The sequence below is a fragment of the Topomyia yanbarensis genome, chromosome 2 (genome assembly GCF_030247195.1).
Source record: "Topomyia yanbarensis strain Yona2022 chromosome 2, ASM3024719v1, whole genome shotgun sequence".
Classification (NCBI taxonomy): Eukaryota; Metazoa; Arthropoda; class Insecta; order Diptera; family Culicidae; genus Topomyia; species Topomyia yanbarensis.
The window spans coordinates 291682179-291698283 of record NC_080671.1 but is presented as its reverse complement, the minus strand read 5'-3'; the positions used below and the strand labels follow the sequence as shown (position 1 = coordinate 291698283).

Here is a 16105-nt window from a genome sequence, read left to right as displayed (position 1 = left end):
TTTAGCCGCCTAGTGTTCATTCTTCCTCCTACGGAATAGAGGAAGTGAACACATATTTGCAACAGGGAACTTGAATTACCGAATTTGGAAGTTATTTTGACTTCTGATACACGTGATCGCCACATAACACCCCAGCTTATTTTACGAAAATTTGGTTGAAGGAGTAAAACCAAATTTTCGTAACGGTAAACTGTAAAGAAGAAGCAAAATAACACATTGAAGACTTATACATTACAAGCAATCACCTTATAGTAACTTAAGATTACTATGTACAGAATATTTACAAAATGATCGGTTCAGAACTAGTACAGAAATACTGAGTAGGTCTGACATCTCTTTCGTTTCCTTATTGGTGGTTCAAACATCAAACACTCAAGCACATACAAATTCCCAAATAGCATTGAATCTAAAATTTCTCAATTCAAGATCAAGCTTAACCCCATACAATACAAACATTAAACCTCAATGACACACATAACGAAACCTTAAATAACAGGTTCATTCAACCTCGGGACTACTCCAATCTAATGGAAAGGTATCCCTACGTTAAACTCACCGCACTGTTTTGCCTTTGAGAGAACCCCAATAAATTCCTTGGTCAACACTCTCAAATGGACAAAACGCATAACTCCATATCACACAATAACAGGCTCATCAGATTTCGGGACTACTCCAATTCAATGGAAAGGTATCCCTACATCCAATTTACCGCACAGTTTTGTCTTCCGAGAAAACCCCAAAATATTTCTTGGTCAAAAAATCTCGAAACGACAAAACGCAATAACCTCATATCCGTACCCCTAGCAGTAACTCTAACGCCGAAATGCATCGGCCAGTGAGAAATCTGCCAAAATAATTCCCCAAGAAACTTCATCACCTCATTTCAGCTGCGTTTTCAACGCCGGAATGTTTCCGACCACATGATCACACACACTGAAACAACATACCCTACATTACCCTACTCCCACTTTACATTATGTTTCTAACGCCGAAATATTTCGGCCACACAAAACTTAACGAAAGTGTAGGTAAAAAGTTGGCAACCCTATGAAAGCTCCAAAATTTTCACTCATATCACGCACACATTGAACCACCAATACGGTCGCGATAAGAAACGTCAAAACAAAATGTAAATATTTGATCGAGATTGTGCTGTTAGGATTTCGTGTTCGCGTTTTTTTTATATTCTAGGTATTTCATGGAATTGTTGGCCAATCCTGGCCGACAAACGGTGGATTATGGAAATGGTAAGCTAACTTCGATTTTATTTGTATTTTTCTAGGTAGTTTCTAGGGAGATGGATGGGTGTCGACGGCCTACCCACCCCACTGGAATATACCATACGGAAACTGGTTTTGAAGAAACCAGCGGACTTCGAGAAGGAAAGTTGGATTCCGATTGAAGGTAAGTTTTTTGAACAGAATCTAATGGTAGGTTTACTTTTTAGGAGCAACCGGACAGCAACAAGGACCATATTTCCATCCAAAATTACTGGCCAAAAGTTGCCATAAAAATTACCCCATAACTCCAAATAAACATTAAATAAATAAATCAATAGCAAAAAAATTAAATAAATAAATAAATAACGCAAAAATAAATAAATAAACACTAAACAAATAACATGAAATAAATAAACAAATAAATATTTCATAAATAAATAATACACAGATAACTAAATACTTGAATAATTTGCATGCATATAAATAACAAAAATATGAACATGAAATTTTACAAAAAAACATGAAATAATTCCATACTAATAATATAGACATAAGTAGCAGGTAAATTTCAATATATGTTAGCGTTAGGTATTAATTTAGTTCATAAGACTCGATGTAGTTGTAAAAACACTAACATCATTTAATCCGAACGGGAATTATTTACAGCAATACGGGGGAGGGTGGGTGATTGTGATTAGCACAACACCCTATTCGTCTTAGTCTCGGCCCCGGGGAAGATATCGACTCCTCTGTCGACAGGCAGGCCAACCTGTTCGAATAATGTTCCTCGTGGATTCCCTTTTGAAAAATACGCAACTTTCCCTCTTCCTAGTTGATACTGCCAGCTCGATTCACTCGGGTTTGCTCGTCATCGACCTTACACAGGAAAGTCCTCCGAGTCTTGCACGGTCATCATCCAAGCATCCCCAGTCTTGGACTCGCGGTGTGTTTCCCATTACAGGTACTCCTCTTCAACGCCACTTTGGCTCGGAGTTTCTGGTTTGGTAGATCATCGTTCAGGCTTGCGCCGTGAACTCTCTCTGACTTCTGGTCGAGGGGATAGCTATACGTGCAGTAGTAACTAGTGAGGGGGAACGAAGCTTATTTCCCGAAATCAAATTAACTGTTTCCAACCAGATTTCAAGGATCCCCCAGTAAATTAAAGTTGTTGTGGGGGCTGCAGCTGTGCTAAGAACAGTGCAGAGCCTTACAAACGGTGGAACAGTATTTTCCGCAACCAGAGCTTTCGCATCATGGTGCAATTGTCTCTACTCAACAAATGAGAGATACATAGCTCGAATTTTTTTAATTCTCTTAAGTGGGAGAGAGGGAGGAATTGGGTGGGTAGAGTTTTCTGCGGTATTTGAAGTTGAGTATCGTAGGCCGCTTCCCACTCAAATCCTCAATGTCGTAGCAATGTGCTCCCTTAACCCACTTTGCATCAGCCAGCACGTATTTAAATGCTAACGCAAAAACATGAACTTTTCCTTTGCCCGATTGCTCCAAATTGTTCACAGGAGTCCTTTCTTTCCCAGGGTTGATGACATAATTAGCATTGCCAGACTTTTTGTAGAACGTTTTCTGGTTTCTCGACTGAACATCCTCAGTAGCGAGTGAATCTCGAAGGCGGCAGAACGCACGACCGTCTGAGACCAAAACCCTTCGTCGTCGTATTGGACATGACTCGATCACAACTATCGATGGAACTCTGTCCTGTTTTCCAAAATCTCGGTCGATCTTCGTCATCTCTAGTAACGTCCTTCGCGGTTCGACGATTTCATCAGTCGAACGTACAGACAACCGTTCGACAGATTCCTTGCCACTTTCAGACGAATTTTTGTCGGCAATTCTCCGAAACCCATTTTCGCCTACAATGTTTTCACTCATACTTTCCACCGGACTGACTTGTAATGTCAAACCGTCTCGTGCCCCAGTAATATTGACGTTCAGGCTATCCTTGACCTCAGATTGTAGCAGGACATCCGCTTTACCATCCAAAACGATACGCGAACAGATTTCCTGCCCCCCAAACTTTATAGAACAAGTTTCACATAGTTCATCAGCGGGACTATGCTCATAAGTACTGCCTTCCCCATTTGGCACTGTATCCAAGTGAATCCCCTCATTTGCTCTGTTCGCTTCCGCGATCTCAAGCTCTAGTTCAGCTATCCGGTCCAACAACTGCCTTTGACTAAATTGCTGTCGAGTTTCCTCTGCAGACGGGTCAAGCGATTGGAAAAATAAAGGCTCTAACCGCGAATCGTCCGAAAACTCCCACTCTTTGCCCTCTGACATTTCGACATCTACCGCGTAAGCATTGTGTACCAACGGTCGTTCGCGTTCTGTTCGTATTTCTGAAACACCCTTCTTACTCTGCTTAATGGGACTCCTCTTTTCGTCAGACCCATCTATGATTGAGCGAATGTAGTTCATGAGATCACTTTGCATTCTTACCGACGTAACATCGGGTGTTTTGCTTCTCGCCACTCTCATCAAATAATGCTTGAGGCGAGAAACAACCCTTTCATCAGGAAATCGATCCAACATCCTTCCAAAAAAATCCACCTTCGCCAAAATATAGTCGTATTCCTTGTATAATGAATTATGGGAAGGGTAGTCCCGATTCCTTCGGCCATCGTTTCGAAAAAGTTTCCCTAAAATTTGACATTTGGCCTCCAGATCCCATCCTGTCTCCTCTAATCTACCCCGAATTATCAATTCATAATCCACCTCATCGTTTGTCAGGTGGTACGCGTTAGGGAATTTATTCACCATGATGAATGTTCGAACTTCCCATAAAATTAAAACACAGTAACACAAAATATCCGAACAACTAAACACAAACTACAACTAAGACCTTCACAACACTCAAGTATCCGAACTGTACCATAAATATGAAAAATTGGCAATCAGAGAAATCTGTAAAGATATATGTATAGATAAATAAAGACCAGAAAAAAAAACTTGAACCTTATCATTTACCTAAATAGAAACCTACTCCAGAAAAATTTTAACTTCCAGAAATTTCCCAATAACGTGGCCCCACGTTGGGCGCCAAAATGTAGCGCGCACGACGTTGCTACGGATTCAATCTGCCCAATCGTCCCACCTTTCCGAACAAATGGCTTAAGCGCCACCTCTTTCGAGGACCACTTGTCGTGCTTTAGGGTTGCCCGACCAGAAACCCAGCCTCAGGGCGGGTCGATATAGTGAAGGTTTAGAGGAACGACCTAGCAGATGCAACTGAATCGAGAGGTCCTCAGTTTCATGCATCAAATTACCCGAATAAACCCAGAGAAGTTCACCTTCCTATCCCAAAATACCTAAGAACACCACTCGTATTGTCTCATCACTGGAAGAATGCCTCAAAACCCAAATAACTAAACTGAAAAGAGACTCGAGTGGTGGGGCTAAGATTCCCAAGTAGCCCACTTGGAGTAAAGATCGCAAAAAACTACAAAACTAACACGACGCGAAACATGAGATACCTCTTCAAATCAGTAAACTCTATGGGAACATGACTACCACAACAGTTTTAACCTCAACATGATTTACCGAAACAACAATTAACATAATTAGGTATATTTTAATTCTCTAGCATTTTCATAAACTTAACCTAGGATTTTCTAACATGGTGTTGCCTATATTCGTTTTGTACCCTACTGTGTGCGGGGGAGCGATCGCTATTTACTACCGGGCTATTGTGCCATAATGTGGCCGAACTTTAGTTTGCCGGGTGCGTGTATCGGCTAAACTTTAACGAACCATGCGCATGGATTTATAGTGCTACTTACAGTCTTTTTCGTTGCTTGCCCACTCACATTCGCACTACTGCGAAGACTGTCCCGATGCGGCGATGCGGTGGCGGTGATGTATCTACACCGGCGGTGATGAATCTGCGCAGGCGGCGATTAAGGATGTACCGGACGATTACAGATGTTCCTCTGCGTACAGGATGGATAACTGCTGGCACTGTCGGTACGCCGGACACGCTGCCAGCAACAAATTACGTACACACCGGATGGTCGTGACGTGCAGCTCAGTTGAGCAAACGATGTAAAACCGTCGCACTTCTGCCTTATTTGGTTGTAGCGGCAGAATCTTCCAAACTAGCGCGTGGGTCTAGAGCGCGTCGGTGGGCGAAGGGCGGTGTGGCGGGCCGATGAATAGTGCCAATCTAAACGGTAGAATAAAAGCCGTCGCACGACTATTCGATGCCGTGAATTCATTGTCTCTTTTTATAGAGTACCATTGTATGTTACCTTTTTAATTTTCAGCTAACGCACACGAATTATCCGCACTTCCTACTTCTAGACTTTAACGCAACACCTAATAGCAAAAAAAATACTAAATTTTAAAGACATCTCATATTTTAACTGGACAAACCATTCGACACACCGCGGGACAAAATCAAGAAACACGCACTCTAACCTCTTTCACGGTCTAGATTGAAATGGATGAGAAGCTATTCCTAAAACCCTCAGATAAACGATTTTTGGTTCTAGATACCCGGAAGTACGTAATTTTACCGAAGTAAAACTCGTATTTCGAAAAACGAACTTCTTGGACAATTGATTCTGAATCGCTATCTCATTCCCTCTCGAAACATTTGCACCATACCATTACGCGCCAATACCCTCACTTGCGTTCACATAGTTTTTACTGGTCAGGCGGTTGATAAGACAACGACAACGAGGTCCGTTCGGCGACCGAAACTCAACCACTTGCTCTAGTTTGTGCAATCGTGAGACAGATTGGGAAAGAGAAAACGTGCGTGCGCGAGCGGATAGTACGTTTTAGCCGCCTAGTGTTCATTCTTCCTCCTACGGAATAGAGGAAGTGAACACATATTTGCAACAGGGAACTTGAATTACCGAATTTGGAAGTTATTTTGACTTCTGATACACGTGATCGCCACAAGGGCAATAATTGGAACACTCGATTTGAGTTTTCGTTGCGCTTAAATACGAATATTTTACAGCTTTCATACCAATTAAATCAGAAGCACAAATTTTGTTTTCGAACTCGAAACGCATCTCCATAAATAGTTTAGTTGTAGGTTTTGTGCCCTTTACGCGCATAAGTGGTTTCAAACAATTTTTTTATTTCGCATATAGAGGTTTTAACCTTAAGGTCATTTGCCTCTTTCGGATTAGAAAAACCTCTTATGAAAAATTTAGAAATGTGCGTGGTCCCCCTCACTTGAACAGATTAAGATCTTGGAATGCAAACAATTGTATACCGCAAACACCGAGGGAGGTAAGACTACCTACTCTCTATCAGGCTCGCTTCGGGTGACATTCGCCGGGTCCTCTCTTCCCAATTACATCCTCCTTGACAAGGTTCGCCTACCAGTTCGCCTGTTTGTACCGCGGGTCATGAGCTGCAGCAATTGCAAGCAGTTGGGCCACACAGCCACATATTGTGGAAATAAGAAACGATGCGGCAAATGCGAAGGAGAGCATGAGGATGACTCTTGTGACAAAGAAACTGAAAAGTGTATTTGCTGCGGGGGCCCTTCACATGCTCTTAAATCATGCCCTGCGTACAAGCAGCGCGGGGATAAAATTAAGCGCTCCCTTAAGGAACACTCGAGACGTTCTTATGCAGAAATGCTAAAGAATGCTTCGCCATCTGTCCTGTCCGAAAATCCCTATGCTGGTTTGGCTAACGTTGAGCAAGAATCTGACGACCCACGAGAGGGAACATCTTTGGTTAACCCAGGGGAATCCAGGAAGAGGAGAAATCTAGCCTCCCGAAAAGCGATTCCTTCAAATTTTTACTAAACAGTTTAAAATGTGATGTTTTCGCATTGTGTGAAACTTGGTTAACTCCGGATATAAATATCAATTTCCACGACTTTAATATAATTCGTCTGGATCGAGAAAACCCTTACGGAGGAGTACTTTTGGGAATTAAAAAATGCTATTCTTTCAACCGAATTAACCTCCCTTCGACACCAGGCATTGAAATTGTCGCTTGTCAAGTTCTAATCAAAGGCGAAGACCTTTGCATTGCTTCCATCTACATTCCTCCTAGAGCCTCGGTAAGGCACCGAACGCTTTGTAATATCACGGAATCCTTACCGGCACCGCGGATAGTTCTAGGAGACTTTAACTCGCACGGTACGGTATGGAGTTGTCTTCATGATGATAATAGATCGACATTAATCCAAGATCTTTGCGACAATTTCAACATGACCATCTTAAACACGGGAGAAATGACGCGGATTCCTACACCACCAACACGCGCGAGCGCGTTGGATTTATCACTATGCTCGACATCGCTACAGTTAGATTGCATGTGGAAGGTGATCCCTGATCCCCACGGTAGCGATCATTTGCCTATCGTAATTTCAATTGCTAACGGTTCAAGACCATCGGAAACAATCACTGTCTCGTATGACCTCACACGGAATATTGATTGGAAGAGTTACGCGACCGCGATATCCGTTAAAATCGAATCCACCCAAGAGCTTCCTCCGGAGGAAGAGTACAGGTTTTTGGCTGGCTTGATTCTCGACAGTGCGAATCAAGCTCAGACTAAACCAGTACCCAGCGCGAATACCCATGGACGGTCTCCCACCCTGTGGTGGGATAAAGAGTGCTCAGAGCTGTACGCGGAGAAGTCTACTGCATATAAGGCCTTCCGGGAAGACGGGTTACCCGCTAGCTATCAGCAGTACGCGTCGCTAGAAAGGCGAATGAAGAGTTTAATGAAAGCCAAAAAACGCAGTTATTAGCGCCGGTTCGTCGACGGGTTAACGAGAGAAACAGCGATGAGCACTCTTTGGGGTACGGCTCTACGTATGCGTAGCCAAAACAGTACCAACGAGAACGTGGAATATTCAAACCGTTGGATATTCGCTTTCGCCAAGAAGATCTGTCCGGACTCTGTCCAGGTACAGAAAACGTACCGCGCCGCGTCTCCTCACGATACCGCGAACGAAACACCGTTTTCGATGGTGGAGTTCTCACTTGCTCTCTTATCATGCAACAATAACGCCCCAGGGTTAGACAGAATCAAATTCAACTTGCTGAAGAATCTGCCTGACACTGCAAAAAGGCGCTTGCTGAACTTATTTAACAAGTTTCTTGAGGGTAACATTGTCCCTCATGACTGGAGGCAAGTGAAGGTCATCGCCATTCAAAAACCAGGAAAACCAGCCTCCGACCACAACTCGTATCGACCGATTGCAATGCTGTCCTGTATTAGGAAGTTGTTCGAGAAAATGATCTTGCTTCGCCTCGACAATTGGGTTGAAGCAAATGGCTTACTTTCAAATACACAATTTGGCTTTCGCAAAGGCAAAGGGACGAACGATTGCCTTGCGTTGCTTTCTACAGAAATCCAAATGGCCTATGCTAACAAAGAGCAGATGGCATCAGTCTTCTTGGATATTAAGGGGGCTTTTGATTCAGTTTCTATCAATATTCTGTCAGAGAAGCTGCACCAGCATGGTCTTTCACCAATTTTAAATAACTTTTTGCTAAACCTGTTGTCTGAAAAGCACATGCACTTTTCGCATGGCGATTTAACAACATCGCGATTTAGTTACATGGGTCTTCCCCAGGGCTCATGTCTAAGTCCCCTACTCTACAATTTTTACGTGAATGACATTGACGATTGTCTTGCCAATTCATGCACGCTAAGGCAACTTGCAGACGACGGGGTGGTCTCTGTTACAGGGGCCAAAGCTGCCGACTTGCAAGGACCATTACAAGATACCTTGGACAATTTGTCTGCTTGGGCTCTTCAGCTGGGTATTGAGTTCTCCACGGAGAAAACTGAGTTGGTTGATTTTTCTAGCAAGCGTGAGCCGGCGCAACTCCAGCTTCTATTAATGGATGCAACGATCAATCAGGTTTTCACATTTAAATATCTCGGGGTCTGGTTCGACTCTAAAGGTACTTTGGGATGTCGCATTAGGTATCTGAAACAGAAATGTCAACAAAGGATCAATTTTCTACGAACAATAACTGGAACATGGTGGGGTGCCCACCCAGGAGACCTGATCAGGTTATACCAAACAACGATATTGTCGGTGATGGAGTACGGGTGTTTCTGTTTCCGCTCCGCTGCGAAAATACTCTTCATCAAACTGGAGAGAATCCAGTATCGTTGCTTGCGCATTGCCTTGGGTTGCATGCACTCGACCCATACGATGCTTCCCGGGCCCCGTGGTGGTGGAGGAACGCTACGTGGGAAGCTGAGCTGCAAGCAACCGGGCGGGTCATAGGTGGTGGATAATGCTTAATCGCGATAGCATCTAGTTGTGATTCGCGACCCGGACCTGCAGCGAGGGCTGACTGCGGGTCGGGTGTGGTAGGACGAGGTAGTGGGCCCTATACGTTCTAGGCCTAAACACCACATGCCCTAAAGCAGCCCTGACAAGGCGAGCCAGCGCCGCCTTTAAATAAGCGCTTAGCCCAAATCCCTCTCCTCCCGTTATCCTTCCTTCCTTCCTTCTGCGGCTGTTCGCCCATCTAAATATGGAAGCTGTTCTTCAATGTCAGCTTCTTTCGCCGAACAGCCTAGATAAGCCGTGTAGTGTCGGTAGTGGTTGTTTCAACCGGCTAAGAATTACACTACGGACTACCGGTTTCAGTGGTAAAAATCTACCAAACAGAGAACCCCAATTCCATAGTGTCATGCGACCCGTGCTATGGGTAAAATTGTTGAGCGGGTTTAAAACATTCTCAATGGCGAACGGAGCCTGGGAAGAGTTGGGCGAACTCCCCAGTATGCTGCATTATGCAGCGGAACGTTCACTCTACACAAAGATTTTTTTTCACCGATGATCCACTTAATTTTGCCGAATTTTTGTTGGCTGGAGGTTTGCTGAGACTCTCGGCTGATGGTAGTTCGGTGAAGTTTTGTTGAGTTTCGATTATCAAAATTTCGATGTGTACAGATGAACCTGCCCAGAGGCCGTGTGGTATCCGGCCTAGAATTGAGCCACTGGAGTCCTGCTCCCATGTCGTAGGAGGCGACTGAAAGTAGGAGACCCTAAGTCCAGGTGTAATTCCGTGCCGAGGACTTAATGACTGGGGGGTCTAAAATATGCCAGTCGCGCACGGAGCATTTTGGGTTTTGCCCTTACTGTGTTATGCGAATCTCTGACACAGTGGACCATTATTTTCTTCGCAAATCGTGGGAATCAAATGATCATGTCCCATTTAAACCTGATATGGCTCGCTAAATGCGTTAACATCCCAACTCGCTTGGTGTCCTCTAGTTGTTGTGCAATTTGTGTTGGAGATGAAATGTACAGTTCTCTAATCAACAATGGTTAGAATAGCACAAATCAATCTCCAACATAAACGTACAGCAACTATGAATTTATCTCGACTCATGCAGGAAGGTAAAGCTTCCATAGCATTGGTTCAAGAACCGTATTTCCATAAAGGAAACTTCTATTTTGGAAAGTTACTTAACACTGCCTTCATTGCTTACAACAAGACAGGCATGACTAACCCACGTGAAATGCCTCGTGCTTGCATTCTTGCAAATAAGGCTATTGACGCGTGTCTCATATCGGAGCTCACAACTCGCGATATCTGTGTTGTCACAGTTACACTGACTGTCGGAAACGTAGACAATATATATATATATATATATATATATATATATATATATATATATATATATATATATATATATATATATATATATATATATATATATATATATATATATATATATATATATATATATATATATATATATATATATATATATATATATATATATATATATATATATATATATATATATATATATATATATATATATATATATATATATATATATATATATATATATATATATATATATATATATATATATATATATATATATATATATATATATATATATATATATATATATATATATATATATATATATATATATATATATATATATATATATATATATATATATATATATATATATATATATATATATATATATATATATATATATATATATATATATATATATATATATATATATATATATATATATATATATATATATATATATATATATATATATATATATATATATATATATATATATATATATATATATATATATATATATATATATATATATATATATATATATATATATATATATATATATATATATATATATATATATATATATATATATATATATATATATATATATATATATATATATATATATATATATATTGTTCAGCATACCTACCGCATAACGAATCATCTCCTTCTGATGATTTCAAAAGCGTTGTATTATATTGTAGCAGAAATAGGCTTCCGCTCATTATCGGCAGTGATGCGAATGCTCATCACATCATTTGGGGCAGCTCAGACATCAATCTGAGAGGCTCTGAACTGATGGAGTACATAAGTAGTACAAATCTCCATACTCTGAATGTGGGAAACCGACCAACTTTTGCGAGGTCTGGGAGGGAGGAGGTGTTAGACATAACACTTTGCTCTGATAGAATTTTGCATGAACTGGGAAATTGGCAGGTTCTAAATGAAACTGAACCGTCTCTATCCGATCATAAATATATATTTTTCGATCATTTTGATGTCACCTTCAATGTGGTGACATATCGTAATCCTAAATCTACAAACTGGGACCTCTTTTTAGAAAACTTGGCGACTAAATTTCATGGATATTTTCCAACAATTAGTCAACTAGACGACTTAGATGACGTCGTGGATACGACAAACTCATTCATATTAGCATCCTACGAAGAAGCTTGTCCACTTCGTACTGTTAAATCGACTAGGGGAACCCCTTGGTGGAGGGCTGAGCTTGAAAGAATGAAGAAAGTTATGAGAAGAGCTTGGAACCGGCGTCAGCGTGATGACTCCAGGGCTTTCAGGTCAGCTCGTAGTGCATATAAGAAATGTCTTAGATCTGCAGAACGGGCTGGCTGGCAAAGCCTATGCACTAATGTCTCTAGTCTGAACGAGGCTAGCAGATTAAACAAAATTCTCTCCAAAGCGAATGATTTTCAGATGATCTCCTTAAAAACCAGAGATGGTGTTTATGTGACGGACGAAAAAGATGTTCTTAATTGTCTCTTCGACACACACTTTCCAGGTTGTATCGATCCGGAGTTGAACAATGTTCACAGATCTCATTCTGGTGATTCAGACTCGTGGGCGTTAGCACACACATTGGTTTCCACTGAATCGGTCAAGTGGGTAGTTGACAGCTTTGCTCCATACAAATCACCCGTGCTACTGCAAAAGGGATTTGATATTCTTAAACATGTCTTGAAAAAGATTTTGCTTTCCAGTCTTGCTACCAGGTATATCCCGAAAGCATGGCGAGAAATAACTGTTAGATTTATTCCCAAAGGGGGGCGCTCAAGCTATGAAGAAGCCAAGAGTTTTAGGCCTATCAGCTTAAGTTCTTTTCTTCTGAAAACTTTGGAACGGATAATCGATCATCACATCAGGAACTGCAGTTTAGTTGAATATCCACTGCACAAAATGCAACATGCATATCAGTGTGGGAAATCCACGATCACTCTGCTTCACGATGTTGTTTACAACATTGAGAAAGTCTTCTCGCTCAAGCAATCTAGCTTGGGTGTATTCCTAGATATTGAGGGTGCTTTTGACAATGTGTCCTTCCAGTCTATTCTGGAAGCGACGCGCGGTCATGGGATACCTGCATGTATCTCGGGTTGGATAAACGCAATGCTTAGTAACCGCATACTTTGCTCGTCACTGCGACAGGCTGAGATACGGAAGTTGAGTATTTGCGGTTGTCCTCAGGGCGGCGTTCTGTCACCTTTGTTATGGAACTTAGTAGCTGACGGCTTGTTGAAGAAACTCAATGAGCTTGGATTTCCGACCTACGGGTTTGCTGACGATTACCAAATACTAATTACTGGATTTTGCATCGGAACAATCTTTGACTTAATGCAACAGGGTTTAAGAGCTGTCGAACAGTGGTGTCGACAAGTTAAACTATCAGTTAACCCAAGCAAAACTTCAATGGTTCTTTTCACGAAGAAGCGAATAACAACCGGGGTTCGTCCCTTGCAGTTCTTTGATTCTGAGCTACTGTGTGCAGATCAAGTCAAATACGTTGGAGTCATATTGGATTCCAAACTGAATTGGTCTGCTCACATTGAGTTCAGAGTCAAGAAAGCGTGCATGGCCTTCGGGCAGTGCAGACGAACTTTTGGAAAGACCTGGGGTCTCAAACCTAAATACATCTATTGGATTTACACGACAATTGTACGTCCAATACTGTCATACGGATGCCTTGTGTGGTGGCAGAGGGAAGAGGTGGTGACAGTCCAGTCAAAGCTAAACCATCTGCAAAGAATGGCGCTCGTGGCGTTGACTGGTGCTTTCACCACGACTCCGACCGCTGCTCTTGAGGCACTTCTAAATATCAAACCATTACACATACACTTAAAACAAGAAGCACTATCATGTGCATACAGACTGCAGGTTACTGGGCTTTGGAACAGTAATCATGTTGATCTTGCTACCAGTCATACACGATTGTGGTCACAAATGGATACATGGGGTGAAGATATTATTGCTCCCAGCGATATTACACTCACTTGTAGTTTTCCTTACAGGACATTCCATGTGAAGATTCCCTCTCGAGAGGAGTGGTTGTCTGGCTTTATGGAAAGACAACAACAAACGCAAGTGGTTTGTTACACTGACGGTTCTCTGATGGAGGGACGTGCTGGTGCTGGTGTCTACTGTCGTGAAATGAGATTGGAACAATCTCACTCACTAGGTAGATACTGTACTGTATTCCAAGCAGAAATCCTTGCGATTATGTGCGGGGTGCAATCGGCCCTTCAACTGAGTTTGTCTGGCAGAGTTATAAACTTCTGCTCCGATAGTCAGGCTGCAATCAAGGCCCTTAGCTCAGACAAATCCCGGTCCAAGCTAGTGATCGCGTGCCGAACCCAAATCGAAGAACTAAGCATTGTCAACACTATCTACCTTCTCTGGGTGCCAGGACATTGCGGTATTACTGGAAATGAATGGGCTGACGAATTGGCCAGGGCAGGTTCAGCGATTGACTTCGTTGGTCCTGAGCCCGCGCTGCCAATTTCGACAAGTTGGATAAGGGAAAAAATACGGTCCTGGGCTTCGTCCGAGCACCGCAATTATTGGAGAAATCTACAAACGTGTCACCAAACAAAGGCGTTTCTAGAACAACCATGCCCAGTAGTTTCGAAAAATCTCTTACATTTTTCGAAGCTCCACTGCGGCATGCTGACCAGGACTTTAACCGGCCACTGCAAACTCAATTATCACATGGCAACTATTCAGCGCGCTGAGTCTTTTTCATGTGATCTTTGTGAATCCGACTACGGAACCTCATATCATCTGATATGCAACTGTCCAGCGGTAGCGCAATTGCGATTTCCAGTCTTCAGCCGTCCTTATATAGACGAAACCATGTTTGGTCGACTGAAACTCAGAGACATATTAAAGTTTCTTATCCAATGTGGTAAAGAGCTTTAGGCTTATTCGCAAGCAAGTTGAACTACTTGTGAGTATAACTTACCTGTTGTTTATTTTTGTTTTGTGCTGTTATTTTTCCCACCCTTCCAATTCTACTTCCCCACACCTCCTTGTCCTTTCCTTCCGCTCAGGAAATGATGAAAACACACGGCAAGGCACAAATCCCCGACTATGTACGGGGAACGTGCCATTTGAGCCAATATATTCTGATTCCTGATAGGTATCTGAAACAGAAATGCCAACAAAGGATCAATTTTCTACGAACAATAACTGGAACATGGTGGGGTGCCCACCCAGGAGACCTGATCAGGTTATACCAAACAACGATATTGTCGGTGATGGAGTACGGGTGTTTCTGTTTCCGCTCCGCTGCGAACATACACTTCATCAAACTGGAGAGAATCCAGTATCGTTGCTTGCGCATTGCCTTGGGTTGCATGCACTCGACCCATACGATGAGTCTCGAAGTGCTGGCGGGCGTTCTTCCGCTAAAAAATCGATTTTGGGAACTCTCATATCGATTGCTCATCCGATGCGACATTCTGAACCCGTTGGTGATTCAAAATTTCGAGAGGCTCGTCGAGCTTAATTCTCAAACCCGTTTTATGTCCTTGTACTTCGACTACATGGCACAGAGCATCAATCCTTCTTCGTACAATCCCAACCGTGTCCGTTTCCTAGATACTTCTGATTCTACTGTATTCTTCGACACATCCATAAAGGAAGAGATTCGTGGAATCCCGGACCATATACGCCCGCAAGTGATCCCCAATATATTTTATAATAAATTCCGAGAAGTCGACTGCGACAAAATGTTTTACACTGACGGATCGAACCTCGATGGGTCCACTGGCTTCGGTATCTTCAGTAATACTATCATCGCTTCATTCAAGCTCAATGATCCTGCTTCAGTTTACGTCGCAGAGTTAGCTGCAATTCAGTACACCCTTGGGATCATCGACACTCTGCCCACAGATCACTACTTCATCATTTCGGACAGCCTCAGCTCTATCGAGGCTCTTCGTGCGGTGAAGCCTAAAAAGCAATTCCCGTATTTTTTGGGGAAGATACAGGAGTCCTTGTGTACGTTATCTGAAAAATCTTATCAGATTACCTTTGTTTGGGTCCCCTCTCATTGCTCTATCCCGGGCAATGAAAAGGCCGACTCATTAGCAAAGGTGGGCGCAATTAATGGTGACATATCGTCGCTGTTGTGCTATCTTATGACAAACGCCATTTTGGGGTAAACTGAGTTAGATATGCCACATTACCTGTTTGAAAAATCTCTACAAAGTGGCGTTTTCAGAATTTTGAAATTCTACTTGGTTACTTAGATATAGCGAGAAACATGATGAGAAATTGTGA

The 16105-nt window shown here is 42.2% G+C and overlaps 2 protein-coding genes across 2 annotated transcripts in view; both read right to left on the bottom strand.

Annotated features, from left to right (window-relative positions):
• Positions 1-16105, bottom strand: part of LOC131683270 (pyruvate dehydrogenase E1 component subunit alpha, mitochondrial-like) — a 191959-nt gene that overhangs the window by 31076 nt on the left and 144778 nt on the right. The gene's annotated exons all lie outside the window — the stretch shown is intronic.
• Positions 1782-10752, bottom strand: LOC131683268 (uncharacterized). The gene is made up of 2 exons (XM_058965108.1): positions 5483-10752; positions 1782-5427 (listed from the first exon to the last, which is right to left on the bottom strand). The coding sequence occupies exon 2, from the start codon at positions 3993-3995 to the stop codon at positions 2535-2537; it is 1461 nt and encodes a 486-aa protein (XP_058821091.1). The 5' UTR covers positions 3996-5427; positions 5483-10752; the 3' UTR covers positions 1782-2534.